Raw genomic sequence first — 27,633 nt, 5'->3', positions numbered from 1 at the left:
AGAAAATTTATAATCACTCTAGGTATATGAGCTCTTCAAATTGACTGAATCAGTATTGTCTCTGTGACGTAGTGTTGGACAACTTTCCCATCTGTTCCAACACACAAAATGACTATAATTTCAATTTTTCAATAAGTTATGACTCTGGAAGGTCTTCTCTTTAGAGGACTTGTAATGATATGCTATCCATGATATATATTGAGTAGTGACCCAAGGGAGAAGGTACTCGGAAGAAAAGCAGAAATTAATGATATTTTTGTACATGATGAATGGGAGAGTTATCTGCGACTATGTCACAATCCCCTGACCAAACTGCTAATTTGAAATCCCCATAAACTTTGTGGTCCCATATTTCAAACATACATAACTTTCTTGTTTTTGGTCCAATCTATTTCACACTTTTGCCATTCTTTTTATCTTATTTTTCTTCTATCATACAAATGAACTTAGTATAACGAGAGTTGGATTACCATAATTGATCCAAAAGCGTGGATGGGCTAGAAGTAGATACTGTATGTAAATTTGGGATATGCATGTAACTCTTGAAATTTATTTCTTAGACTTGGCTCTCTCGATTTTAATTGTTATCTGATATAATTATTATCACATTATAAGATGGAAATATGCAATTTTGAGAAATGCAGTTGTAGCAGTGAAATGTAGATATGCAGAACTTTACTACTTCAGTAAGATTTTTTGTTTCACCTTCTACTAGTAACGTTACCTGATTAGCTAGTGCTGAACAAGTACATACTGTATGTATGAGATACATGTAGATGGGCCTACAGCATGCGTGATGTCAGTAGAAATAAGAATCAAACATTTATTTTATTTCCAAATCCTGATATACATGTAGTCTGCAAGCACAGACCCTATTTTGACACTTTACCACAATTCCTAAAGCTTTGATCAGAGCCTACCTAGATATGTCAGTTTCTAGCTGTGTCAAACAAACAAAAAAGTACACAGCCTATGGTAGTCTCAAATTGCAGACGCTGTTGCGCACAATGGCCAACAAGGGTATGTGTCTGCAAACTGATATGCATGTACGCAGAATTATAATATTGGGCTAAAATCCCAAAGAATGATTTGTTGACTGCATTTGGATCTGTACCTTATCTCCAGGCTTTCTTATATAGTATTAGCCAATGGTAAGCCATTGTTGGATGAACGGGGTTGATAGGGGCAAGGCCTATAACGCTGAGCTTTATAGCTAGGGTCATAAGTCAGGCAGAGAAGCTCTCAAATATCAGATTTTTTGCTGTATCATGAAGAGTGCAACACAAGTATGGTTTGTCAGTCATGTTATTAGGATTAATGGTGACTGACTTCAACCGTAACGTATTATATTTACGAAATTCAGGATATGGTTGTGACACTGTATGTTTTTCTCTCTGTATATAACCATGTTGGCCTACATAGCATATCAGGTTAACATTATTATGACCCTTTCGTCATGTACCAGTCTACCAGACATGTGCAAGGTATTTCACCGCTTGTACTTACAGAAGATATCACTTCAAAGCAAGAAAAAAAAGTATTTTCAAAATTAAATCCTATAAAAAAATAAAATGAAGATAAATTCATGAAGGGTGATGTACAACAGACACAAAGATTCATCATTCATAATGCCTCATATGGGAGGGAAATCCACCCTGATATTATATGACTAAGAGAAACAGATTAGAGAAAGTGTGAGCAAAATCTGATCAAAAATAAAAGAAAGTTATGGATTTTGAAGTTGTAATCAATAAAACACAGATTGGCAACTCTGTGACATATCTTACAAGCTCCCTTTTCATTTGCTCTGTTAAAAAAATAAAAAAATAAGAAATTGTTATTTTCCCTCAAGAAATTTGTTAATCTTACATGCAACCTAAATATAATTATTGCAAATACGTTTCTCTACAACCCCTGAATGAAAAAGATCTATCCTGTCATCAATAATGAAGAAAATGAAAGTTTATGAAAATCTGTGTTTAAAAGAATTGTCCAGCTAATCCCAAATCAACTCCTGCGAATAAGTTTTATATTCACATTGAGTTTTTTTGCTTATTTTTAAGTTAATATTTCACTTTGTATGAAAAAATAGAGAATGTGAAAAACTAGTGCATTTTATTTGCTTTATATCACCACTACACTGTAGGTGGGGGCGCTGGCTTCTTTTAGTTTTAGGTTAGATTTTGTCCAAATGTCACTGCAAATTCAATAAGTGGTTAAAGCACCCTTGAATTTTATCGTTGACCACAATCTCATCAAATCTTGTTTTTTCTTTCGTTTCTCACTCCTCATTTGATGTGAGAGGTTATATTTGTTGAAATCATGTCTGCAATGACTGTGACAGTGTTTTGATGGTTGTCCCAAGATTGTTTCTAGGAGCCCAAGCCTTGGCCTTATGGCAGGGCGGCTAGCATGGCCTCATTCTGAGCCAGCTAGTACAGGTCTGCCTGCCTCTCCGTCAGGCCAGCAAGCTAGGCTTGGTGCAGCTTGCTAATTGTGAAGTGAGCTGTAGATGGCTGAGAATGAGTCACTTGCAACATGTGAAGTTTCTGTTGGATTTTATACCTTAACCCTCTTGGTTCCATAGTGTAGAATAGATTTGATTTTGTAAGGATGCTTTCCTTTGGAGGCTGGACCATGACTTTTGGAGCTGGCTTTAGAAATATATTTTAATAGTTCATTATAAAATATATAAAATTACTCAATTATATATATTTTTTTGCTTCATGGAATTTGTGTAGTTTGAATTCAGGATTTAATCCTAACATTTACATTTTGAGCACAAAACGGGAATACAAGAGGAGAGTGACATACACTTCAAGGCCCTCATTGCCTATCGGACACAAAACTGGTAAAATAAATAGAACTGATCTGATCTTGATAAATCTGCAATACTACGCATGGCACGGATGGATAATGTATATTTTACCCCGCCATATCATGAAAGGCAAGTGGAGGGGGGGGGGGGTGATATAAAATTATGGGGCATTGGAGGGGTGGGGGTTCGAGATGGTAGCGGCTTCTAAAACGGAAGTGGGTTCTTGCTAGTCAGTGCTGCTCAATCACGTGTGGATTAAGTTTCAATGCTAGATAGTAATTAGAGGAGCATATATGCTGACACGTGAAACCCTTCTGTACTTTTGTTCCTCTGTAACACTGAAAATTAGTGCAAAGCAGCAGTTGTATTAAATTGCATTTTGTCAGTACAACAAGTCTTCTGTTTTCTTGGAAACACAAAAGTGAATAAAGCATCTCATAAGTACAAGTATAGAGTGCAAATATTAGGGTGATGTTATGTCGCACTAATGCAACACTAATTATTAAATATACCTCAATCATGAAAAACAAGAAGGTAAGCTATGTAGGTACAAGTTCAAAGGTGATTTGCAGACTGTTTATAAGTACATAGAAGACTCGTTGGTCAAATGGAGCAAAAATCAGGCACATTTGTGGAAGGAAAGAGAGAACTATTTGTAACCTTCCTGTTGAAAAATCAAAGAAGTTGATTCCATTTCAAACTGCCTTGAAAAAATGAAATTTAAATTTGTTGGGGCCAAGCTTGTTACTAACTTAGAGTGTGTTCATTTTTTCTCCTGTGTTTTCTGACTGCATGTTTTCTGACAACATGTTTTCTGACAACATGCATGTTTCTTCAATGCAATAGGGTGAAAATGCAGTTTAATACACACATATGCAAATACACTTTTGAGACAAATGTTTCACCATTTTTGTTTGTAGTGGTTGCATTGATTTACAAGCACATTGAATATGTTTATCATCATTCTTCACCATTCTAAAAAAAAAACTCAGCAAGAAAACAAAAGCAAACAAAACAAACCCCAAGCAAATAAAGACAAAATCAAAGCCCCAAAATGAAGAAGAAGAAAAAAAAAAGGAAGAAGATTATTTAAAAAAGTATGATTTGAATTGTCTTTTTGGGACTACTTGTAAAAGAGAGTAACACTGCTGTAGCCCACATAGTGTTAAATACACAATTAGTACATGTTCCTATAATTGATTTCGCCAAAGCTCCTGTTTGGCATGTTATGAAATGTTAGCATGTAATAGGAACTTTGTCCTGGGTCATTTTGGAGTTATCAGTCATTTGGGCTAGGTAACTTGACCAATCCATTAATATTCTTGACAATCCTTATGACTTCTGTAAATACATGATTAGTCTATTTCCTTCTCATAACAGTGTAGGAAATGTATGGTGGCCCTGAAGGGACATCGCGAAAAGACTAAATCGTGAAAAATATGCGATAAAATTCACGATATCGTGAATTTTATCGCATATTTTTCACGAAGAAATTCACGAAATTGACGATATCGTGAACTTTATCGTGAACTTTTCACGATGAAATTGACGATATCGTGAATTTTATCGTGAAAAGTTCACGATATAAGGTTCACGATATCGTCAATTTTATCGTGTACTCTATCGTGTACTCTTTGTACTCTATCGTGTACTCTCCTGACGGGCGCTTCGTAAACAAAACCAGCCCTAGCTGGGGGAGACAGAGAGAAGGAAAAAAGGGAAAGGGAAAGAGAAGATAAAAGGAAAGAAAGAATAAGAAGAAGAAAAGTGGGAAACGGGGGGGGGGGGGGGGGGGGGGGGGGGCGAAGGGCTCTTGCCTCCTCCTCACTCCCCCCCCCCCGCCAAAAAATAAATAAGGAGAGAGAGAAGGGAAAGGGAAAGGGAAAGAAAATATAAAAGGAAAGAAAGAAGAGGAAGAAGGAAAGAGGAAACGGGGGAAGGGCGAAAGGCTCTTACCCCCCCCCCCCCGCCAAAAAAATAAATAAGAGAGAGAGAGAGAGAGAGAAGGGAAAGGGAAAGAAAGAAGAAGAAAAGAGGGAAACGGGGGCGAAGGGCTCTTGCATCCCCCCCCCAAAAAAAAAAAAATAAGAGAGAGAGAGAGAAGGGAAAGGGAAAGAGAATAAAAAAAGGAAAGGAAGAAGAATAAGAAGAAAAGAGGGGCTCTTGCCTCCTCCCCCCCTCCCGCGCCAACAAATAAATAGGAGAGAGAGAGAGAGAGAGAGATAGAGAGAAGGGAAAGGGAAAGGGAAAGAAAATATAAAAGGAAAGAAAGAAGAAGAAGACGGAAAGAGGGAAACGGGGGAAGGGCGAAAGGCTCTTACCTCCCCCTCCCCCCTCCCGCCATAAAGGGAAAGAGAAGGGAGAGGGAAAGAAAATATAAAAGGAAAGAAAGAAGAGGAAAAAGAATAAGAAAAGAGGGAAACAGGGGCGAAGGGCTCTTGCCTCCTTTCTTTTCTTTCTTTTCCTTTCTTTCCTATTCTCCCTCTTTTTCGTTTTTCTCTTTCTTTCTTCTCTTTCCCTTTCCTTCTCTCTCTCTCTCTTATTTATTTTTTTGGCGGGGGGCGGGGGGACGAGGCAAAAGCCCTTTGCCCCCGTTTCCCTCTTTTCTTCTTCTTCCTCTTCTTTCTTTCCTTTTATCTTCTCTTTCCCTTTCCCTTCTCTCTCTCTCTCTGATTTATTTTTTGGCGGGGGGGGGGGGGGGGGGCAAGAGTCCTTCGCCCTTCCCCCGTTTTCCTCTTTTCTTCTTCTTCCTCTTCTTTCTTTCCTTTGATCTTCTCTTTCCCTTTCCCTTTCCCTTCTCTCTCTCTCTCTCTCTGATTTATTTTTTGGCGGGGAGGGGGGGGGGGGGAGTGAGGAGAAGGCAAGAGCCCTTCGCCCCCCCCCCCCCCGTTTCCCTCTTTTCTTCTTATTATTCTTTCTTTCCTTTTATCTTCTCTTTCCCTTTCCCTTTTTTCCTTCTCTCTGTCTCCCCCAGCTAGGGCTGGTTTTGTTTACGAAGCGCCCGTCAGGAGAGTACACGATAGAGTACACGATAGAGTACACGATAAAATTGGCGATATCGTGAACTTTATATCGTGAACTTTTCACGATAAAATTCACGATATCGTCAATTTCATCGTGAAAAGTTCACGATAAAGTTCACGATATCGTCAATTTCGTGAATTTCTTCGTGAAAAATATGCGATAAAATTGACGATATCGTGAATTTTATCGCATATTTTTCACGATTTAGTCTATTCGCGATGTCCCTTCAGGGCCACCATACGAAATGTAAGGTCTGTATGGTAGTAGGTTGTAAGGTAGCTGTTCACTACCAGTACATGTTCATGGTTTGCATTACTGACCTTATTGAGGTCAACATTGACACTTCCTGTTCGACATTCATTTAGTATGGCCTCTACAATGGTTTAAAGAAGTTATTAATATTCAATGTCAGGGACTTCAGTAATACTTCCTGACTCTGATGTTGATGCAGTAAGTGTTTCAAAATGATGCTAATGCTATTATGTGCATGTATCAGCAATAAAAAATACATGGGAGCTGTGAGCAATTTAGCTAAGGTAAATAGAAAAAGAGCTCTGTTAAACAAATCCAGTACAAATAAATAAATATCATGTAGGGAAATTTTATTGGTCAGAATTCTAAATTTTCAGAATCATTTCATTGTTGGAGCCAGAATGACATGATCTCATATATGTTTTACATAGGTAGCACCCTTCTGGATTCAATTGTTGTATTTGAATAATAGTTGCTTCTTGCAGTGTCTTTTAAAAATATTGCAAACTGCAAAGTAAAATGACTAGAAATAGGTTCTATGAGATGTGTTTAAAAATGCAGGCCTAGTTGTTTATATCATTGCACAGGGGTATGTTCAAACAGAAAATGGATAAAATGAGATTTTAATATACAGTATATATATAATTATATATGCAGATTCACATAATTATAACAAGATTTGTGTTTCACTTTAAACCAGCAATTTTAATAGCCTTACTGTTTCACCTCCTTCATTGTAAGTGTACCCCTTGTAGATTATTGAACTGTCACTAATTGAATTTTTATCCATCTTGAGCAATAACTGATTTAGAGCATAATGACCTTTCTCTGATTATCCCTTCCTATATTTATAGATGGCCAATCTGCTACTAGAACTAGAAGCACACAAATTGAGCGTGAGCAGACTTTGAGGCTTTTCATTTTATTTTTAGCAGTCTCAGAACCTTATGCTCAATCTCTCTAAAGAGCAAATTTTCTAGCCTTATGGATGTATGTTATGTTTGGAGTTACAGTGCTTGTACTTGTAGTAATTTGCCTCTGCATTTATGTCGCTTCCAGATCTGTAAGTACTTATTCTGTAGAGTCTTATTTTTCATATATAATACTTAGCTAGTATGAAAATACTAATACAACCATTCTTTGAACATTTTTTGTTGTGGTAGAGTCGTAGGGGGAGGGAGAGAGGTGACAAAAGTTAAATTCTCCTCATTTGTACACGAATGTTCTGAGGTAAGAAGAGTAAAATCAATTCTTTGAAGTGTTGTGCTGTACTTATGGAGTTTATTCACATTTGCTTGCAGTATAAGTGGAGCTATTTTTAATTTTTTCCACTTTAACGGATCATTAATATCTTGTTATGTCAATCTGATATCCTGACTATCCTTTACAAGTCTCATCACATTATTTATATGCAGACTTGCAGTGCCTCTTTGGATGTCAACATGTTATGACAAGACATCATAATATAATTTACTTTTGGCAGCTAGCCGCAGCATGCACCTTGTGAATATAAGGTGTCTGTTCAAATGCAACACCTGAGGTTCAGAGAAGCTCTAAATATCTCCTCTAACTTTTCTCTTTTTAGCTTAATTTATGGCATGGCTATGTAAAGTGGTTTACATTGTAATTTTGGCAGTGAATCCTGGCTGTCTTCCTTGGTTGGGCCTGTCTGGATCATAGTTGTCATAGCAACCATTACGGGTCATTGCCAGTAAAGGGTATTTGCAGGTACATTGACTAAGCACATTCCTTTTTTCCCCTGATATACTTTAAAGAGATGTGTTCCGCAGACAGCAGCTCATTTTTGTATCTACTACTTTACTAGAATGTGCGTTAGAAAATGACATTATAGGGAATTATGAAGCTGTGAATTAGAAAGAATTAGAACAAATTTGACAGTAGTGGACAATAAATTTATTTGATGAAAGTGTTCCAAAGAGATTTTTTAATTCTAGAAAGAACATGGTATCAATTTTTTTTCTTCAAATTATGATTGGAGAATGGAAGGTCCAACATACTGCATGAACTTAACATCCATAACAAAGGCTTTACATTGTATGTAAATTCTGATTCTCAGATTACATTAGTATCTTGAAAAGCTGACGACCTGACGTACGCAATTCCCTATCAAACATTTAAAGATAGTGTATGATGTCAGGGTTCAACCTTGAAAGTATATTCACTATGAAACTGAAAGTCAGTTTATGTATGGCTTGAACAATTCTATTGTCATTCTCCGTTTATGTCTTTGGTTTTTGTTACACATTGTCCTTTCTGCTGGTATTGCCTTATCAAGTTCAAACAAACTCCTTTCAATGCTAATGCAACATTAAAATGAAAGTTGTTACAATCACCACCAATCCATGATGTACACTGTTTCCATAAAGTCGGACTAAACTTTCTTACCTCTATTTCATGAAGTGATTGTGAGAATAATGGTTTACTAGCAGGACCCGTGGAAAATCCACGGGATTCTAGGGGAGGGGGCCAAATAGATAGATAGATAGAGGCCTATGTGCTATCCAAAAAAATTAGATTATCTTTATATAGAGAATTTTTATAATATATGCTGTTTGACCATGAATGGCGCATCGTAAAACAAACTATGTCAGATAGGATCTCGATAATTACGATTTATTTGCATTATTATTGTTGTGATTTCAATGTAGTTTCATGAAAAGACTACATATGCAGAGGCTTGGATTATGATTATGTTGGCATTGTTCACAAAATGTGTATAATTATTTTCAAAGTAAAGATTTTACGCGAAAAATCAAACGGTTTGTGCACAAATGGACTCGACTGAGTGTGGGACTGTGAGCGTAGAATCCAGTGAAAGATTTTTTTTTTCGGGGACTCGATCCATATCAAATTTTGGGAAAATATTTGGGGGCTACTTTTTTATCTTTCGGGGGCTTATTTTTCTTGGGCTAATTTTTCATTAATTCATTTAAAGATGCAGTTTGTTTAGTTTAGTAGCGTAGTGTTACGTAAAAAAGGCGTACTTTCTGTGTCAAGTTTCTACGCCGAAAGTATGCGAATTTTGTTAAACATATTAAATTATTTGCGTCCATCTTGCGTACTTTTTTGCGTCCCTCAGGGTATAGTAACGTAGGCCAGCGTACTCTCAGCTCAGCGTAGTTGGTACGCAACTCTACTATGGACCCCATGCCAATTAGTGATCGACCTGCCAGTGTCACAAATAAGGTATTAAAAATATGCTCATCTGACCGTAATTAAATGCCTAAAACCCCTGAGCTTTCGGGGGTTCAGCCCTTTGTACCCGTGGACACCACGCCTGCACTTAAATCGCTTTGAGTTACCTGACCCCCCCCCCATAATTGATTTGATGCAAGAACTGTATCATACTAAAAGTATTATCATGTTTTTAAACGACCATGACGACCGTCTGATTTTCTTGTGAAAACTTTACTTTGCTTGTGAAAACTTTACTTTGAAAAATGATTATCGAAATTCAGTATACAACTATACATGGCCAGAATAGTCACAATCCAAGCCCAGGTTTCATACATCTATTCACGAAACTATATTGAAATCGGGGCAATAATAGCAATTTCAAAGTGTTGTTTAGACTCTCCTCACACCACGGACAGACCTGGCTACTCCGGTCACCGCTACTCCACGCTCACACACTCAGCTCCGACAGCACCCCCGACAGCAGCGCTCAGCTGCCGTGGCAATACACTGTGGACTCAAGGCAGTTTGCAACTGAACTGTCACGTGAAGGCGTACTATCACAGATCTATTTGCGCTATGTTGTGATTTCGATGTAGTTTTCATGAAAAGACCAATAAAACAGAAGCTTGGGCTATGATTATGTTGGCATAGATCACAGAATTTGTATAATTATTTTCAGAGTAAAGATTTTACGTGAAAATAGGTCCATGGTTTGCGCCAGTTGTCGCAATCTCCTCGACTCGAAACGACTGTGGTGTGTGCATGTGTGTGACCTGAGAGCGTGTAATACACGTACACTGTGGGCGCCTGGCCTACAAAGCATATCCTATAGAAAGACGCATAGCACGGGTCAGCTCAACCCGTTGAGCGTACATAATGGCTACACCCCATCACCCGGGTGAGTCATCTGTTAATGTGTGTTTCTCTTACATGCTACAAAGCGAATCCTATAGCAAGAGGCCTTACTCGAAATACGCCGCAATCTTTACAATGAGACTTGCTACACCCGTTGGCGCGAGTGGATTCTCGTCCATCGTGTGTCTCTTCGTCTCTCTTTGATAATTAGACAGAGGGCGGGTGCACGCCTTGTCGACTCGCTCTCGCGGGTTCGTCGCCTCCTCGCAATCCACGACGCCCGCCGTGCTCTCGCCCGCCCGTCCTCCCCGGCACCCCGAAAGCGCGTTTAACGGCGTGGACGTCGATCGCGGGGTCGACGTGGCACGCGGGTTACGGGAGACAGGCCTCGTGGAATTGTGCCGCCCTCCCCGCGCCACGGCGGAGGCGGGCGGGGTCGGGGAAAGACGTTTTTGAGGAACCGTTTTGTACCCGTTTGGACCCCCCGCGGCGATTAGTGGTATTAGTAATATAGATTCCTGATGGATAAAGTTTTGTATCTTCACAGAACTTTATTGACAAATCTCTTGGACTCTTTATATTGATCAATAAAGTCATGAGAAGATATTCTTACAATCATGACATGAAAGCTTCACGGGTGCTCTATTCTCATCATGTGCAGTGAGGATCTCATGGTTTTACATGGTTATACATGCACACAAGTATATGGTTACACATTTGTATTCAAATGAATTTTAACCCATGCCTCTTGTGTATTCCACCTACATTGGTGTAGCTTTGTAAATTTATATATTTTCTACTATTTTCACTAAGGAGCTCTTTGGACATTGTTCCTCATAGCATTTTCAACACATATTATACACCCTGTTATGTTCATGTCCAGAAACAGAATTTTGGCTGCTAATTTCTAAATTCATTATAAATTCATTATAAATTAACAAATAATTAGAGCTCGTGTAAGGTGGTCAATTAAACTTGTGCTCACAGAATAAATGCCTTCTTGTATTATTCAAAGAAAAGAGTTCTTCTTTGTAAATTTACATATTTACGTATTACTGCTAAAGCACTACAGGTACATCCAATATCTTCATAAAACTACATGTACATGTATGTAATAATAATAATAATAGGCATTTCTATAGTGCCATCTATCTAGAAATTCTATTCCGAGGCACATTTATTATTACCCCGGCTTTAGCCTAGCTGCCATTACAGGGCTCCAGCATTTCAAGGAATTAATTCCTGCCAGGTACCCATTTACATCACCTGGGTTGAGTGTGGCAAATATAGATGTATCAGAGATTCAGTCACTGAACTGGACTTATAAACAGCAGTACATAGCACTGCATGTATAGGCTCCTGCTAGTAAATGGATAAAATAAAAAAGTGCAGCATGGTGGTTTTCATCTTATCTCTGAAATGGATAGTGGTTATTAGTCTTACTGGATATTAAAGTTGAGATATGAGTGACCCTCCCACTGGGCCAGACATTCATCCAGACCCACACTCTTATGTTAAGTCCTATTTTGTTCACCTCGTCTTTCATTCCATCGGCATCCATCTCCTCTTCGGACCATTTCTCTTCATATCCTGTTCCCTGCTCTAGGCGTTGAGAGAAGAAGCTGTAGACATGCTCAAGAAACTTTATCCTGGACAGCAGAGATTATTAGAGATGTCTGTTGAGCATACCTGGCCACCGCCCAATATCCTTTCAGTAGTTTGCAGGCCTGCACAAACCCTTGTCCTTCATTTGCATTTATAACAGTGTCTGAACTTTGAAACTAGGCTGACAGCAGACTGCATAGGCTCTGTACTTATGCAAGCTGATCTGTACAATACAAGGCAGAGACCTACAGAGCTAGGCTCTGCTGAAGGCTTTAGGAATTATGGTAAAGTGTCAAATTAGAGTCTGTGCCTGCAGACTATGTTTTTGGTAGGACTTTGACCAATGTAGTCTTGTAGTTTTGTTTTCTGGTGAAGTGACAGAATAGATAACTTCCCTGGAATCAAGCAAAATTTACACTGACCTTTTAAGACTACACGTAAATGATCTGTAATTCTGTATAACAAATTTAATAAAAGATAAATTGAAATGTAAATATCGTCGCTGTTTTCACGAAGTGACGGAGTGAACAAAAATTGCATTCACTTTGCGTTACGATTTTTCTCACTACCGTCACTTCGTGAAAATAGGGACGATATAAGCAAAGAAATGCAGTATAAGGAAACGAAGATTGTACATGTAGTTCCTATCAATTCAACACGCAGCCCCATATATATGATGATGCTTTCAGTAAATAGTCTGTAAGATTTGAAGCAAGTTTTCCGTCAGTTCTCTGGTCAGACAAGCTCATGTAGTCTTTATCAACAACTTGCATTACTAAAGTCATGTTATTTTTGCTTCAATAGTTGCAAGTCATTAGGAATATGAAAGTTAAAGTTAGAAGGATTATATTGAGTGGTTTTGAAAGGACTTTAAAGTGATTTCAATGTGTCTGTAATTTCACGAATTGTGCCTTTACTGCAGTTGGGAGCACGGTGAAAGCCCAGGCAAAATATAGCCCATGGTTCCAATTCTTATTACTAGAGACTAGAGAGATTCTTCTTTTCTTTTTTTGATCATGATTTTACTTTAAAATTTATTTCATTAAAGTGCACTCCATTTCTAACCAGCTTGTGAAGAATAAATTAGTTGGTAATTTTTTTATTTTAGTTTAGTGGCTAAAGTTCCCACATCCTATTAAGTTTTATAATTATCAATACAAAGTTTTTGCAACCAGTCATTTCAGATATTGGAGGTAGAGACAATGCAGAATGTGTCTTTATTTTAGCTTCCCCCCCCCCACCTCCCCCTTGGGGTCCCAGTCTGAATAGGATGCGATTAACCAAAAAGTTCCTGTTCGTATAATTTACAGTTCCATGTTTCTAACATTTATGTAGAAAACATGCACAACATTTTTTAAACATTCAATCATATAATCGCATGGTGAGTCAGAGATCAAAGGAAGCATCCATAGGCTGCGAGTGGCTGGGTTGAGAACACAATACATCATAAGATAACAATCTGTTTGATTCATGAATGTACTATCCAAGCCAGATGGAGAATCACTTGACATTACAGATTTTTCACAATTAGGGTTTGGAAATCCCGGGAGGGAAGTGGAAGACATGACGAACTGGAGAGCTGTCAGTCTCGCTTCTTCTTAATCCGCTTAAAGAGATATACCTGCATCGTAGCTAGAGTGAGAGTCATTCCTTGGGCATGCGAGTGAGCTTAAAGCTATCTCTCCGTAATTACATTAACAAATTTAAACAAGATTTGCATAAGTTATGTTGAAATAAAAACTTGAAATCCAAGGGAACTCTAAAAAATATGTCCAATAGATGTGCAGAAAATATCTTAATCATTCACTGATTCACTTTTAACTTTTTTTATATTTTTTACATCATCTGGTATAAAAGAGTTGCTTTACAGACTGGCTGTATTTCATACACATTTTAAATCTAACGATTACAAAAAAAAACTTTAAAGGGAAAGTGTTTTTATAATAAATATTTCAATAAATGCAACAAGAAATTACTAAACACATCTGTGTTCATGTATTCTAAATATATTTTGGATGATTAAGGCTTTCAAATTTAAATTTTGATTGGAAGAATTTTTTATATTACACTGTACCATCTCAAACAAACATTTCCATTATGAATTGGCATCTACATCATTCAAGAAGAAACCAAGGAGAAATGAAATGAAAATACAAAATAAGAAAAAAACTCTAGTTTGCAATGAAGAAAATTGTAGGATGAGATTAGCTGAAGTTTATAATGCATTCTTCTACATGTTTTTCTCGTTATGATATAATCACTGCTTGAACTTGTAATAAACAAAAATTATTTCATTTTTGCCATTACCTGTAGCAGGTGCTAAGGTAATCATTTATATGAAGCACTATCAAAATAGATTTCTAATTATATTTCCAGCATTGTAATTCAATGTACATGTATATTGTACAGGTGCACTTTTAATACATGTTCATGTAGGTGTAGTGATCGGTTTGATTAGCAAGAGGCATCAAAGTGTTTCAATACATGATCCATACATGTTGAGATATCTTTAGCCTCGACTGACTGAGGAAAAACCTTGTTTTGGTATGTTTATTTTCTGGCTGTCTCTGAAAATGAGGATTTCATGTGGTAGATGTATATACATGTACATTTTTCACCTCGATACACTTTTTGTAAAGAAAAATATAAATCTACCCATTCCTCAGTGCTTGAAGTTTTATATGTTATCTTAAAGAATTTTTCACCCACCATCTAACTTTATAAAGTTTGGGATAAAGTTGTTACAAAGACTTGATGGTCTGCATGTCATGTTTCTTCAGTTGTGTACTATGTAACTAGAGTTAAAAGCTTGCATTCAACCACCTTTCATTTGATCTCAAGTGTGGTGATGTAGCCATTAGTCCAGGACTCTGATCAGCCTCAATTGAAATGTTAGTCCCTATGGCCAAAGCCTGTCCAAGGAATCACCGTGATACTGCAGAAATGCCCCCACCGCCCTTCATCGGCCTTGATGACTGGGCAAGATCCATCTCGCTGGAGGATGACGAGGGGTGAGGACGAGGGGTGAAGACGAGAGAGGGGTGAGGACGAGGGGTGAGCTGGGACTCGTCTTCTCTATCTCTCACATACTCTCATCGCATTTTCATCTTACTCTACGTTATTGTTCTTGATTGGGACATGTATGCAATTGCAAGTCACTCTTGTGAAATAAAGATGGCTTGAAAGTCTGCTTGGTATCGAGAAGTGTTTTTGGAAGGATAGAACATCTTGTGATGGGAGTTCAATAGACTTTGGAGAATACTCTTGATTTCTCTACTGAGACTCTAATTTAGTTGAGTTAAATTCAAATTGGACTAGCTCATACATTATCTCTACAAAACATACTTGGTAATTACCTAGAAAGGATTATCTCTTCCATTTACAGCTACTCAGTCCTGAAGGAAGCCAGCACATGCAGGAGCAATAATGATACCCTTGAAATTGTTCACAGTTACTTTGCTCTTTGTGGTATACATCCAGTTTTTACTGTGAGGATATTGTATCTATAGGAGATTTTAATCATAATTCTCAGCACTCAAATCGGTCATGCTGGTCTCTTTTTGTGATAAAATCTTGTGAAACCACCTACTTTGCTGATGATGGCATCACCTGGAAGACCTAATTCGACACCCTTGATTAGCACACCAGAACCTGGGATGATAGTTGTGTGATGCGATAAACAGATTACAGGCAGAACAGTGTAGATTTTACCTGCTTTGCCGAAAGTTCTTCTGTCAGCACAGAATTAACTCAGAAGGTCATGAAGATGAAGGATTAGAAGTGCATGGGTAGACACAGGACCGTCCAAATTTATGGATTTAGCGTTTTTGCAGGTGACGAAGTAACGAAGCGAAATTCAGCACAATTTGTGATTCCTCTACCTGTCTCTATGGTGAGGAGAAAGACAGGCATATATGTCAGATGTAGGATATTTCACAAGTCTCATTGCTTTAAAGTGCATGTGGCCTCTGTCAATGCCAAATAAGGCATTCTGATAAGTTCTCCTATTTTGTTATAGAGTTTTTATCAGTGGACAATGATTCTTTCTTTTCATAAGATAAGAGCAAGTAATATGGAGGTATTGATCTACATTGTCATTTAGGGTCCTTACACATTGAGATCTCATTTTTATGGAAGTTTAAAAGTTTATTAGAAGTTCTTGAGAAAGGGTGTGTAATCTTTTGGAGTTGATATCCTGAAAACATTGACTTATATTAAAATAGAAAGTTTTTGAGTGACGCTATAGAGATACAACAAATGATAAAAGAAAGTAATAAGCTTCACATTGAGCGGATTCCGGGAGGAGCTTGGAAAAAAGTTAATAATGGTATTTTTTATCTGTCAGATTGGAGAGTAATTTGACAAAAGTTTGGGGCTGTGAGAGCCCGGTACAGTCACATGCAAATGACATTACAATTCCGAAGGTAATGACGCACAGTGATGATGGATGAGTGTTAAAGGAATATGGATTATTAGCTAGCACCCTTGATGAACTCTCATCACGTCAAAAAGAAAACAATAATGGAGATCAGTTTTTGTTCTACCTAGCAGAGACTGTGCGCTCTTTCTCTCCCCGGTGTTCAGACGGAAGAATAGAATCGAGGGAAGTACCTGTCTCAATAGTAAACGTATGTGATCGCGATAAGGTATCTCAGCTGAGAGAGTCTGCAATCTTTCACCGATACTCGATAACACATTCAGCTTGGAATGATCCAGCTTTCTTAAGGAGAATGGATTCATGTCATTTTAAGAGGTTGGAGCTTCTTCTTTCAAACGGATTAATGTGGATGAACGATTTCTATGCCTCTGCTGCGGAGTGATATTCTACTTTTCTTTCTGGAAATAACTTTATGTGTGGATATAAAGTGTACTTGCCCTTATCTTTAGTGCGATGTAGGCACATGAAGAAGAGCAATGTAGATTGCCAACAAGTATTATAGCATAAATGGTGTTTTAGCTTGCTAATCTTTCCATTGAAAGCTCTCTTTACTGAAAGCAATGACTATCATTATCTGGGTAGTGAAAGTCTCTTGTTTGTCATCTTGCTCAAAAGACATCAGAAAATCAGTGTTTCTTTCAAATGCGTTTTTGCCAGTACTTGTTTTGGAGATGAGACATTTCTTTTGAGTGAATTGAATTAGGAACTCATTATCTCTCATCAGTTATGGCAAAGCAAGGATCTAAGCGGTCTATTTCAGATTATCGGTAAGTCATTTTGTCATTAAAAGGAAGGCAGTGTCATAACATGTTTCTTTTATGTTGTGCATATTTTGTTTTGAAACAATCTTTCTTTATTTGACATGGATAAATTATCTGACTTTAGATCACAAAATCTCTTCAGTTTTGTATGGATTAAAGGATTACCATTTCTTATCAATCACAAGATAGAGCTACATTCGCCTCATGTTGGTATTTTTGCTGTATTTTTGTCAGCCTTCTAATTTTCCCCAAAATAACTCAGAATTGCTGAAGACTTGAGCTGAGCTCCAGTCATAACGGACGGACGGCATTGTACAGCAACAACATGCCAGACTGTTAACATAGTCTTCAAAGTGTATTCCATCAACCCCTTCCCCTCCCTCTCTCATGACGCCATGTACCAGACATCTCAGTGACAGTTCCATAGAGGGTGTTGTCTGCCTTCCGCAGTTTCAAAGCAAACACTCCATTTACCCTTCCTCAAAACAGTTTCCAGGGCAACAGACAAACGCCCATCTCTTGCCCAGAGCTGTCTAATGTCTCACTGTTTTTACAAGTCCACCCTGAAGGGAATGCCCCATGAAGACCAAACATAAATACCAAATTGGAGTAGACCCTAGTCAATTCATGACATTTGCGCTAGAGACAATATGCTCCAGGCTTTAGGCCATCAAAGATGTCTGGTTTAGGTAAGGATTGCAATTTGGTTTCGGGTGAGGTTCAGGGTTACGGTTAGATATTGTTTTTAGTCCAAGGTTTAAGTTAGGGATTGATCAGTGTGGGAAATTGACTGCAGAGCGATTGTTGCAAACGTTTGCATCTTAACACCTAATTCAAAGAGACCAATCAAACTGCATTTGATCTATTGACAATGAGTACCCAGGATTCTTTTGAACCATCAATTCATTCTATTTTGTACTAAAAATCTTGTGAACGAGGATGATTTTATTCAGCTCAAACCCTGGATGTGTGTCTTTGGGGAAGCATGCTCAGGGAGAACCTCAAGCCCCGGCTTAATAGAACTTTTTTGATCTCACCCGAGCGACATGTGGATGAGATACAGTGGATGGTCTGATCGTAAAACACGGGGTGAGCTTTTGGACACCGTCTTAATCAGCCATCTGCAAAAACCTCATCCGGGTAGGTTACCATAACAACCGCACCTCCCCCATCGCGATCAGCTGGCACGCGCTGTGTACATGTATACATTTTTTCACGACAATGACGTCATTTACCAGGGTAGAGTTCCGCGCGCGTCTTAATAGGCCGTTTATCAGGATGTTACCTTGATCTCACCCTGGCCCGACTAGGGTGAGATTTACTTCGATATTGTCCGGATTGACGCGTCTTAACTGGAAGAGTGTAAATGTCCCCGCAACTTTATTTTCCAGTTAAGACAGGGTTTTAGAGACAAAATAGTATGTTTGAATACTTATTGCAAACTCAGTAGGTATTATTCTACATTTGAATTGAGATATCTTTATCTTGTCTTTGAGCACCCTTTATTCAAACTACAAGATGTGTCCATGGCTGTTATCCAATTAAACATTGATATTGAGGGGCATCAAGTTTCCCTCTGTGGTGATGACAAAGAACTGTAAATTGGCAGTATGTTCTGAGGAACCTTCACATTTGATCAGACTATCAAGCCTAACATCAGGGATCAAATGTTACACATAGATCTCCTTGACAAAACTTTTACATTGAGGATCAAACATTAGAAATATCCTTGAATTTAATAACATTTACATTTAGGATCAATAGCTGCAAATCACCTTGACTGAGCTTCTTGTTGTAGATGTCATTCACAGTGAGGCCTATGTAATCCAAAGAAGATGATTATTCTGCTGCTTTACTTTATCCATTCAAAGCAAACTTCAAAATTTTGATAGGGTTTCAAAACCCAAATCTACATGAAAATGTTTTCCCCGTTTTCAGATGATACTGTTACATACAACATATGGGAATAATGATCTTTTTATGAGGCTCTAGCTGAACTTGTATGCACATCATAATGTCATTATGTCAGATTTTAGAATTTTCATAATTTTTTTGGGACTGTGGATCACATGGTTTGCGGTCCCGCTGCAGCACTAATGTCCTTTGGCAAGACATTTATCCACCTCTGCCACACTCGACCCAGATGAAGTAAATTGGTACCTGGTAGGAATTAATAATTTTGTAATAATTTTGGAATGCCAGCCAGGAGTGTCAAGTTTGACAGGCATGAGCGCTATACAAGAAGACTACTTATTGTTATTAGATATAATATTCTTCTGTAATTATTCATTCATATCTACCTCTGATATGACCTCCTTTGTGTCTGTATATGACACAGACACACAATACCTTACATAATAGACAGTCTTCTTAGACATTGAGGATTATTTTTTATCTGTGCGAGAAAGACAATCAAATGTCTTCAAGAGCTTCTAATCTTATACTTCCTCAGATCAAAATTTGGATTCTGTCATAGAAGTATTTATAGCTCATTACAGACAATGCAACAATTGAGGATTACAATGCAGATGAAAACAGTGAAAGAGGAATCTGAAGAAGCCGTCTTTTCTTGGCACCATATCTGTAGAAGAAAATAAAGAAAAGATCTACACATCAGTTGACAAATAGGCCTGTACATATATGAGTCATCTATTTAACAAGATGACCTGTGGCACTTTTTAATGAAAAGATAGTAGTCACTGATTGTTAATCCCATATGTACCTCTTGGCTTGAATGTGGCTGTATAGTTGATAACTATTTGTGAATAATAAGTAGCATGTAATGATGACGTCAACATGAATAATACAAGTAGATCCAGGGTTGCATGTCTGGCAGTGTACATATTACACCTTTAGATTTGATTGAGACCCCACTCCCTAGACAGTATAGCATTGTTTCAGAATAATGAATTAGATTTTGAGGAAAGAAATATTTTTGATGACTACATGAACATATGTTCTTTTTTGACAGGAATGATTTCCTCACTCAAAAGTTTATTTATGTTTAGTTTAGTTTATGTGTTAGGAAATTTTTTTTTAATGATTTTTTTTTATGGGCGTGGGGTTGTTTATTTTATCAAATATATGCTGAAAGTGAAATTGCTGTAATAGGGAAAGTGACATGGCATTTAAAGAATTTACAGGTCAAGGACAAAACCAAGTTCATTCCTTTGAGTTGCTTCAGTATTTGCTTCAGTATGTGCCTACCATGTGCCTAGCTGTTAATTTAAAGCAGCTTCCAGTAGAATTTTAGTGTAGCAAAAGCTAGAAAGAAATTTAATACAAAAGGCAAAATACTGAATTATATGTACTTCCAAGTTGTATATATTAATCTTTTTATTTTGCAACTTCCCTTCCCCCCAAAAGGGACAAAAGGTTATTAATAATTTTTCAGAGCGCCAACTGACCTTCTGTGAGAAACAAAAGCCTAGACAGGAAGTCCAGTTTGAGTGGAAGCCATGTCCAAACATGAGTGAGGCCATCTAAAGTTGCCAATTTGAACAGTTTTCAAGAGGCTGAACAAATCTAGCCACGAGACAAATTAATGCATTGTACTTGGTACTGTGAAATAAATCTAGCTGTGCAGATAAACGGTTCTCAAGTATCCCTTTCTCTCTTTCTTGATAAACTGTTCACATTGTATTTAATCTCAAATTTAGATTTTATAGTAGAGAAGAAATATTATGTAACTCTCCTTCCAGGGTTTAGATATTTCTCAGAGTTTCCTGAGTAAGTTTTCAAGAGGAAAGTGTGTCTTTCCCTTGGTGGAGCCTATAATGCACATAACAGCAAAAGCTACCTAGCACAGGGCCAAAGTCAAGCTCCCTTCTTAAGCCATTCAGTCATTGAGAGAGCTATTACACATTATACCCTGACAAGAAAACCTCAGCTGCAGAGTGAAAGGGTTAAGACTTTATCTGTTTATGAGTGATATACTTTCACTTTATAACCATTTGTTCAGATCCAGTGATGACATAGTTGGTTTTGAACATGGTCTAGGAATGACATGTAAGTGTGTGCGTTTAACTGTTTTCTTGTTTTCATGGGGTTTTACATGTAATGGTGTGTGGATCATCGATTTTTATGGTTTAGATTCCAAATCTTATACTAAAATATGATGTGTATTTTCCAAACGGATAAAAATACAATGAGATCACATATTTTGGAAGTGGATTATGAGAATGCTGTTCTTTTGTTAGAGTGATTACAGACAACAATTATTGTTTAACTTCAGTTATTCTCTAATTACCAACTCTGGATATATCTTGGATTATTTTACATGATTTAGTGAAGTGTTGTCTGATTATCAGTGTTCATGATGCAGTGAGGGGATAGTTTTTTTTTAATCTTCATTCCCCCCCTGGATTGTTTCTATTGTGAAAGTGATTATCGTTATCAAGGAGTATTTCAACTTGTGTGAACTTATATTATGTTATTTTGGATGTGCTTCTGAGAACCAGATATGCTAAGAAGCAGAAGGACTTTAACTCATATGACTTCCTGGCTCTTTAGCAGAAAATATTTTCAGCTGTATTCTATTGGTAATTTATATCCTTTTACTTGATCCTTGTATCATCGTCATTACAGTTTCATTTTGACTTCTTTTTGACTAGGAAAACCATAAGTTGCTCTGCTACTAATAAGTTGTTACTAAAATCTGTCCATTTTTGTTTCTATCCACAGAGCTCTGCTGGATAGTGCCCTTCGGACAGGATCTAATTTATGCATCAGCGTCTTGAGAAAAACAAAAAGGAGGGCACCCCCACCTCCTCGGAAACCCAAGAACGTTGGGGCCCCCTCTCTATCGGGGGCATCCCCATCCCCTCTTTCGACTTCCCTATCATCGTCATCATCCGCTTCGACTAGTACTTCCACGTTGATGCCAGATACTGCTAATGGGCGGGCAGATACAATGAGGGGTCCAGCAGACTCAAACAGAAACAAGTCTTCCATGATGAACTCAGCAGGGTCGACTGCAACCCTTCCCAACCTAGGCTCCAGGGCCAGGGGTGGTCAGCTGGTCAAGGAAGGGAGCAGGGAGATTAGGAGATCTAAGAGTGGATCAGTGAAAAGAAGGGCTCCACCACCACCAAGGAAAGAGACAAGGGATCAACATACAGAGGAGGAGGTACCTGCTACTAAGCATGTAAGAACCAGCGAGACACCCAACCCTATCACTGTAGCTAGGAGTGACTCCATTCTATCCAAAATGCTGCCTGATCTCAAGAAAAGGGTAGGTTTTTACAAAAGCAAACAAAATTTAGCATTTAGTTTGAGTCAAGGATAAGATAATTGTTTAGGGTAGGCCTTCTGTTTGAAGTTAAGCACTAGTGTCCTCTTGAGAATGCTAAACCAAGATTTGCTGGGTTTCCTTCATTTTCAAATCATTCCTGAAATGGATGTCAACATGATATCATTAACATTATACTTTGCTCATCCCTGGCTAGCCTAATTTTAGTAGGGGGATACAAAATGGTACCTAATATTGTGACAGTTATTCACATGATGATTGAAATCATCAAAGAAAGATGTTTAACAACTTGTGAAATTTAAATCATAAAGGATCTTGAAAGATTTGTGGTTAAATTTGATGGAGATTAATTATCTTGTTCATTTGCTGGGTCTCTTATTTCATAAATAGGTAGATTGGCTTTTAAATGATCAACAGCGTCAAAATCACTTATTTGAAACATTTGAAAGGCCTCTTATTTTAAACGCTGTATTGATGGTATATTGGTAATGCCAGAAAAATACATAATGCTGACTATGTGTAGTAGTGATGAATCTTCTCTCTCAACTTTCATTGTTCTGGCATGTTAAGAAAATAATATTCCCTATTTTTTAATCTATATTTCAGTTTCTTTCATCATTGTTGATTCTTGTCACACTAGCGAGGTTTCAATTGAATTTAATCTTAGTATATTAATGTACATATTTAATTATAGATTAGTAATAATCGAAACCAAAACCATGAATGAGACTATTAAATCAAATTTAAGTGAAGGCTTAATTACATGACTGGAGGTTTTAACACCTGTTTCAAGGCCATAAAATGCAATACAAACTTATTAAATTACCAATCAAAACTAGATATCAATTACAACTGGTTTATCTGATATTTGGAGGCACATGTTTGAATACACATCAATAAGTCTATGTAGCATACATTAATTGGGTACACTGTTTTGTATGATCTACTTGGTAATTCTAGAAATATTAATCTTGTTCATTTTCTTTGTGAATTGTCATTCATTCATACCCCTTTTCACTACAATATAGCCCAATATTTCTACAAATTGTACCTTTAAACTTACTTAAATGCTACATTAATAGAATAAGCATTGATTTTTTTGTTTAATTAAAAAAGTTGCTTGCTTTACTTCCTCGTACATTAAATATCTTGATATTGGATTTAAAGAGTTAAAGCATTAAAGAGTGGTTACAAACCAAAAGGGAAATGTATAAAAAATATTCTGTTAATGGTATCTTTGAATACTGAGCATGGGTAGGTGTCTTTCAAATATTTGTGCAAGGAGTTACATGAGTTAATACCAACAACATACATGTACTTTGGATAACAGCATCATGACATGAATGAGTTGCGTTTGGCTCATTGTTAGAAACTATCAAACACACACCTTACATCATATGGTATTACTAACCCTGAGAAACGTCAACCATTATACTCTATTGATGAGAGAGTTACTCAAAAGTCATTTTCTAATCTCTTCCTATTCTGGCCTCATGTCTTGTCATGGATAATTGCATGCAAGCCACACTTCAGAAATGATTCAAACTTCCCTTTGTCAAAAGGCTACTTCACTAATCTATCTCATCATGAAAATGAAATATGCAACAGTTGAAAAATACATCCCGTTGCTAATCTATCTTGTCCTCTTAAATAGTTGTTCACTTCTGTACAAAGCAGTTTACATACATGAAATGTTGGCAAATTTTGTGAGTATTAAACAGTTGCAGAAGTTTCATGAAATGAAGAAATTGAATTACAAGTGACACATTACTTTCTTAAAAATGTGTAGTCTGATCAGCTATAGTATATGTGAAAAACATGAGCTGTACTCCACATAAGGAATAAATGGATTTTGATATAGATATAGTTATGTTGGTTATTGTTAATATCTGATGAGTATGTAGCTACAGGGTATAGATACTTTCATTTCTGTTGACAAATAATATATCATTGAACTTTAAACCAGCCATCCTGATAGCATCATGTGCATCTATCTGTATTAAGTCAATTCACTTTCATATCCTGAAAATCGATCACAAACATTGGTTGAAGAAGAAAGCATTTTTTTAAAGGCTCCAAAGCAAGAAAACAGGAAATGCAATAGAGACTTTGCTTTTGAAGAAGAACAAATGTGAAAAGAGCAAGGGGAAAACCAAATCTAACGATATTGACTGAATGCATTTTTTAGTAAACTGATTGTATCTGTCTGTGAATTATCTTTATAAAAAGAGGCCTACTTGCATCAGCTCCTCATAAATGGCACTGATCAGATATGGATCAGGTATGATTTTAATCTAGAACCCCTGTGATTCATACGGTGTAAAGACCTGCCGACCAAACTATCCATGGGTGTTAAGGTCTACTGGTTATCAACAGGTGCCTATCTGGGTCAATATGGTTATCATATATCACATCTACTTGCCTGTTCTAGGGGGTATGGTGTCTGTAAAGGTAGAGGGAAATAGTTTTCTTTCCCTTGTAAGCAATCATTATATTGACAGTAGCCTAGTTTCATTAGATTGAGTTTCCATTAGTCAAATAGAGTGTGATAAACTCAACTGAGGGAATGCATGTTTGTGAGTACAATTAGAGTTGTTTTTAGCTACCGTAAATTCAATTTGCAGAATGGTATATTATCTGGTGGCTTATGTGTATTGCATTAACATATTGAAATACATGTAATATTAAAACTGAAAAATGTAGTTACCGGTAGCAATAATTTGATAGGAAAGTGCAATTTATGATGCATTTGATTTCCATGTATACATATAGAGTAGATAAATGGATTTTATTTTGTAGAAAGCTCTCTATGCTAATTGGAAACTGTAAAGACTTGGTAACCTGGGCCCTGTCTTATAAAGAGTAGTGATTAATCCAAATCAATCACAATCTCTTGTGTACATAGTTGCGATTAATCCCAACTGTTTATAAGATGAGCCCTGTAATATAACATTCAATAACACAGGTTTTAGTTTACCTACAGGCAATATTTTTATGGCACCATCATAATTTAAAACTTAAAGTTTATGAATCCTCAAGGTTTTAATCCATGATTCACTTATAAAGATGAGGGTTCACACAAGACTCAACAACAAGCATTTAAAGTTTCAAGCTACAAGCCTGGAGGAAAGCATTCATTTAAAATACAAGCTGATGTAACCTTGAAGTATATTGTGTTTGCACATAACTTTGAGTGAGGACTCTCGGAGTTATCACGCTAACCTAAAGATCACTTGTGGTTTATAACTTTGAGTAAAGTTAAAGTTTAGTCGATATGAGTGCCTGCTCGGTCCCTCACTACAAGACAACTTCAAAGTTTAAAACCACGATCTAGACTTGATGGACTTTTCTGTGAACCTAACTATTATCAGGCTCACTATCTATTTTGAAGTGATGTTATGCTGGCAAAATCTTCAATCAAGATATAGGTGGCCAGCAGTCATCCTTATAGACACAAAGAAGTAGGTTCATATCTTGATCAGATTGCTACTCATGCATGAACCTGTTGTAAAGCCTATCTGCACTAGTTCGGCCAGGGGGATTACACCTCCCTGCGTGGTCACTGGCAGGTGGTTATCTCATCAAATCAGCTCTCAATTAACATAAGGAAGGGCACTATGGGGGATCAACGTTACCGCTTAGGCATTGTTGGCTGAATGGAGGGCATAAGTAGCTATAAGTAGTGCAGTGGGGCTTTAAGAGTTTCGAGGGTCTTTCAAGATTCTAATTTGGACTTAGAAACTAGTCTGGAACCCAGAAGTTAGATCATTTCTTATGCTTATTGGCTAACATGCAGTGTAGGGTTGTTTGTGTATAAAGTCAGCTTTGGCAAATATACCATGGTATCAGTTTTGTTAGTATGTTCATTCTCTACATTCTGAGATAATTAACCAAACAGAATATACCAACAGTTTCTCAGTGTAAGAACAAAAAGGTTTGTAGGTGCCCCCTTGAGTAAGAGTCCTGTCTGATGTATGTTTTGGTGAAATATTTGTTAAACCTATCGACTACATAAGCCTGACATTACACAGGAAGGAACCCTTTGAAAATATTTGACTGAAAAGTAAATGATTTGTAATTAGTTTTAACAAAACTAATTAGAAATCATTTCATTTTCAGCCAACACAGATTTTCAAGGAGTACCTGTGTTCTGTCAGGCTTCTTAGTCATTATGAATATCAGAGGGTCACTTGCCTTTGGAACCCCATTGCATGCATGGAGATCTCCCAAACAATACAATATATAAGTTTCTGGCTTATACCAAGGACATAGAGGGGACCTAACACAGTTCCCAGGAGTCTAGAAAATAGAAATATCATAAAATGTAGATCCTGACCTAAAAATGTCAAAGATTTGTCAGAGGGACAACTTGGACTCTCTTGAAATGAGTAATTCACCCCTGACTTGATGCAATCAATGATTCTGGCCTGGGAGCTTGTGATAGACCCCCATTCAGACCAACAAAATTCAATGTATAGTTATGCAATACCTTTAGGACATCACAGTCTGCGGATCAAATTGCCAATTTGAGATTCACATAGATTTAGTGATCTTTTATTTCTAACATGCAAAATTCTTATTGTCGGTCAGACTCATTTTACCATTCTGTTTCTCTAATTTTTCTGATTTCTTACAAATGAGTTATTACAAAGGTTGGATTGCCCTTTAACTATATCCAAGATGTAGCACTGCACATACCTCACCAAAATTTTACATAAATGTTGTTAAATGTTCCTTTATGAAACATTGCTATCTTGAGTGTATGATGGTTCTTGGAACAATTTTTTTAAATACAAATTTGTGTGAATTTTCTTGTAGTGTGAATGCTCCTAGAGATTCACACTTTGAAATGAAGAGATACTCACACCTGTGTGAAAGCAGACAGTCCTAATCCAGAGCCATCTGTGAGAGTATGTAGGAGTGTAGCCAGTCACAGATCTCAAGGCCGACGGTCATTGTTTGATGTAGTCTTTCTTCAGCTTTACTAGATTTAATTGAGTAATGTGATTTTTTTCTCCATAAAAAAGGCTTTGTGGGTATTGATGTAATTATGTGTATTTCGTCGAAATACATATAAGTTAGCCTGCCATAAAGTTGGCCACAATATTCAGTGCAGGGGTACCGTGATCGTGATGATCATTTGATAGTTTTGTTCTCTGACAAAATTAATGACTAAATGGTGTATAGCAGGTGTTGTTCCTCTGCTGTAGAGCTACATGTTCACTCTCTGTGGTGTATGTATGCAATACTTCAAGCATGGACCTAACAATACCATCAGGGTCTTGAAAGAGATTACAAGTGTTCCTATGCCTGATGTGGAATATGATCGGTCGTAAGGATTATTTCATTGTATGTGATTATGGATTGCAATCTGTATCCCCCTTCACTGGAATGATATCACACAGGAGCACGGTTTAATGTGGTTGTTAGT

The 27,633-nt window shown here is 37.3% G+C and overlaps 1 protein-coding gene across 4 annotated transcripts in view; it reads left to right on the top strand.

Annotated features, from left to right (window-relative positions):
• LOC579286 overlaps nucleotides 1-27,633 on the top strand; it is a 148,148-nt gene that overhangs the window by 8,154 nt on the left and 112,361 nt on the right. For all 4 annotated transcript variants that reach the window (XM_030976578.1, XM_030976577.1, XM_030976576.1 and 1 more), the window contains exon 3: nucleotides 21,635-22,184. In XM_030976578.1, coding sequence (XP_030832438.1) covers nucleotides 21,635-22,184 — 550 coding nt within the window. The remainder of the gene's footprint in view (nucleotides 1-21,634; nucleotides 22,185-27,633) is intronic.

The sequence above is a fragment of the Strongylocentrotus purpuratus genome, unplaced genomic scaffold, assembly GCF_000002235.5.
Source record: "Strongylocentrotus purpuratus isolate Spur 01 unplaced genomic scaffold, Spur_5.0 spur5_scaffold_9, whole genome shotgun sequence".
In the NCBI taxonomy this organism is placed as follows: Eukaryota; Metazoa; Echinodermata; class Echinoidea; order Camarodonta; family Strongylocentrotidae; genus Strongylocentrotus; species Strongylocentrotus purpuratus.
The sequence above is the reverse complement of the archived record's forward strand: the minus strand, read 5'-3'. Positions and strand labels throughout refer to the sequence as shown.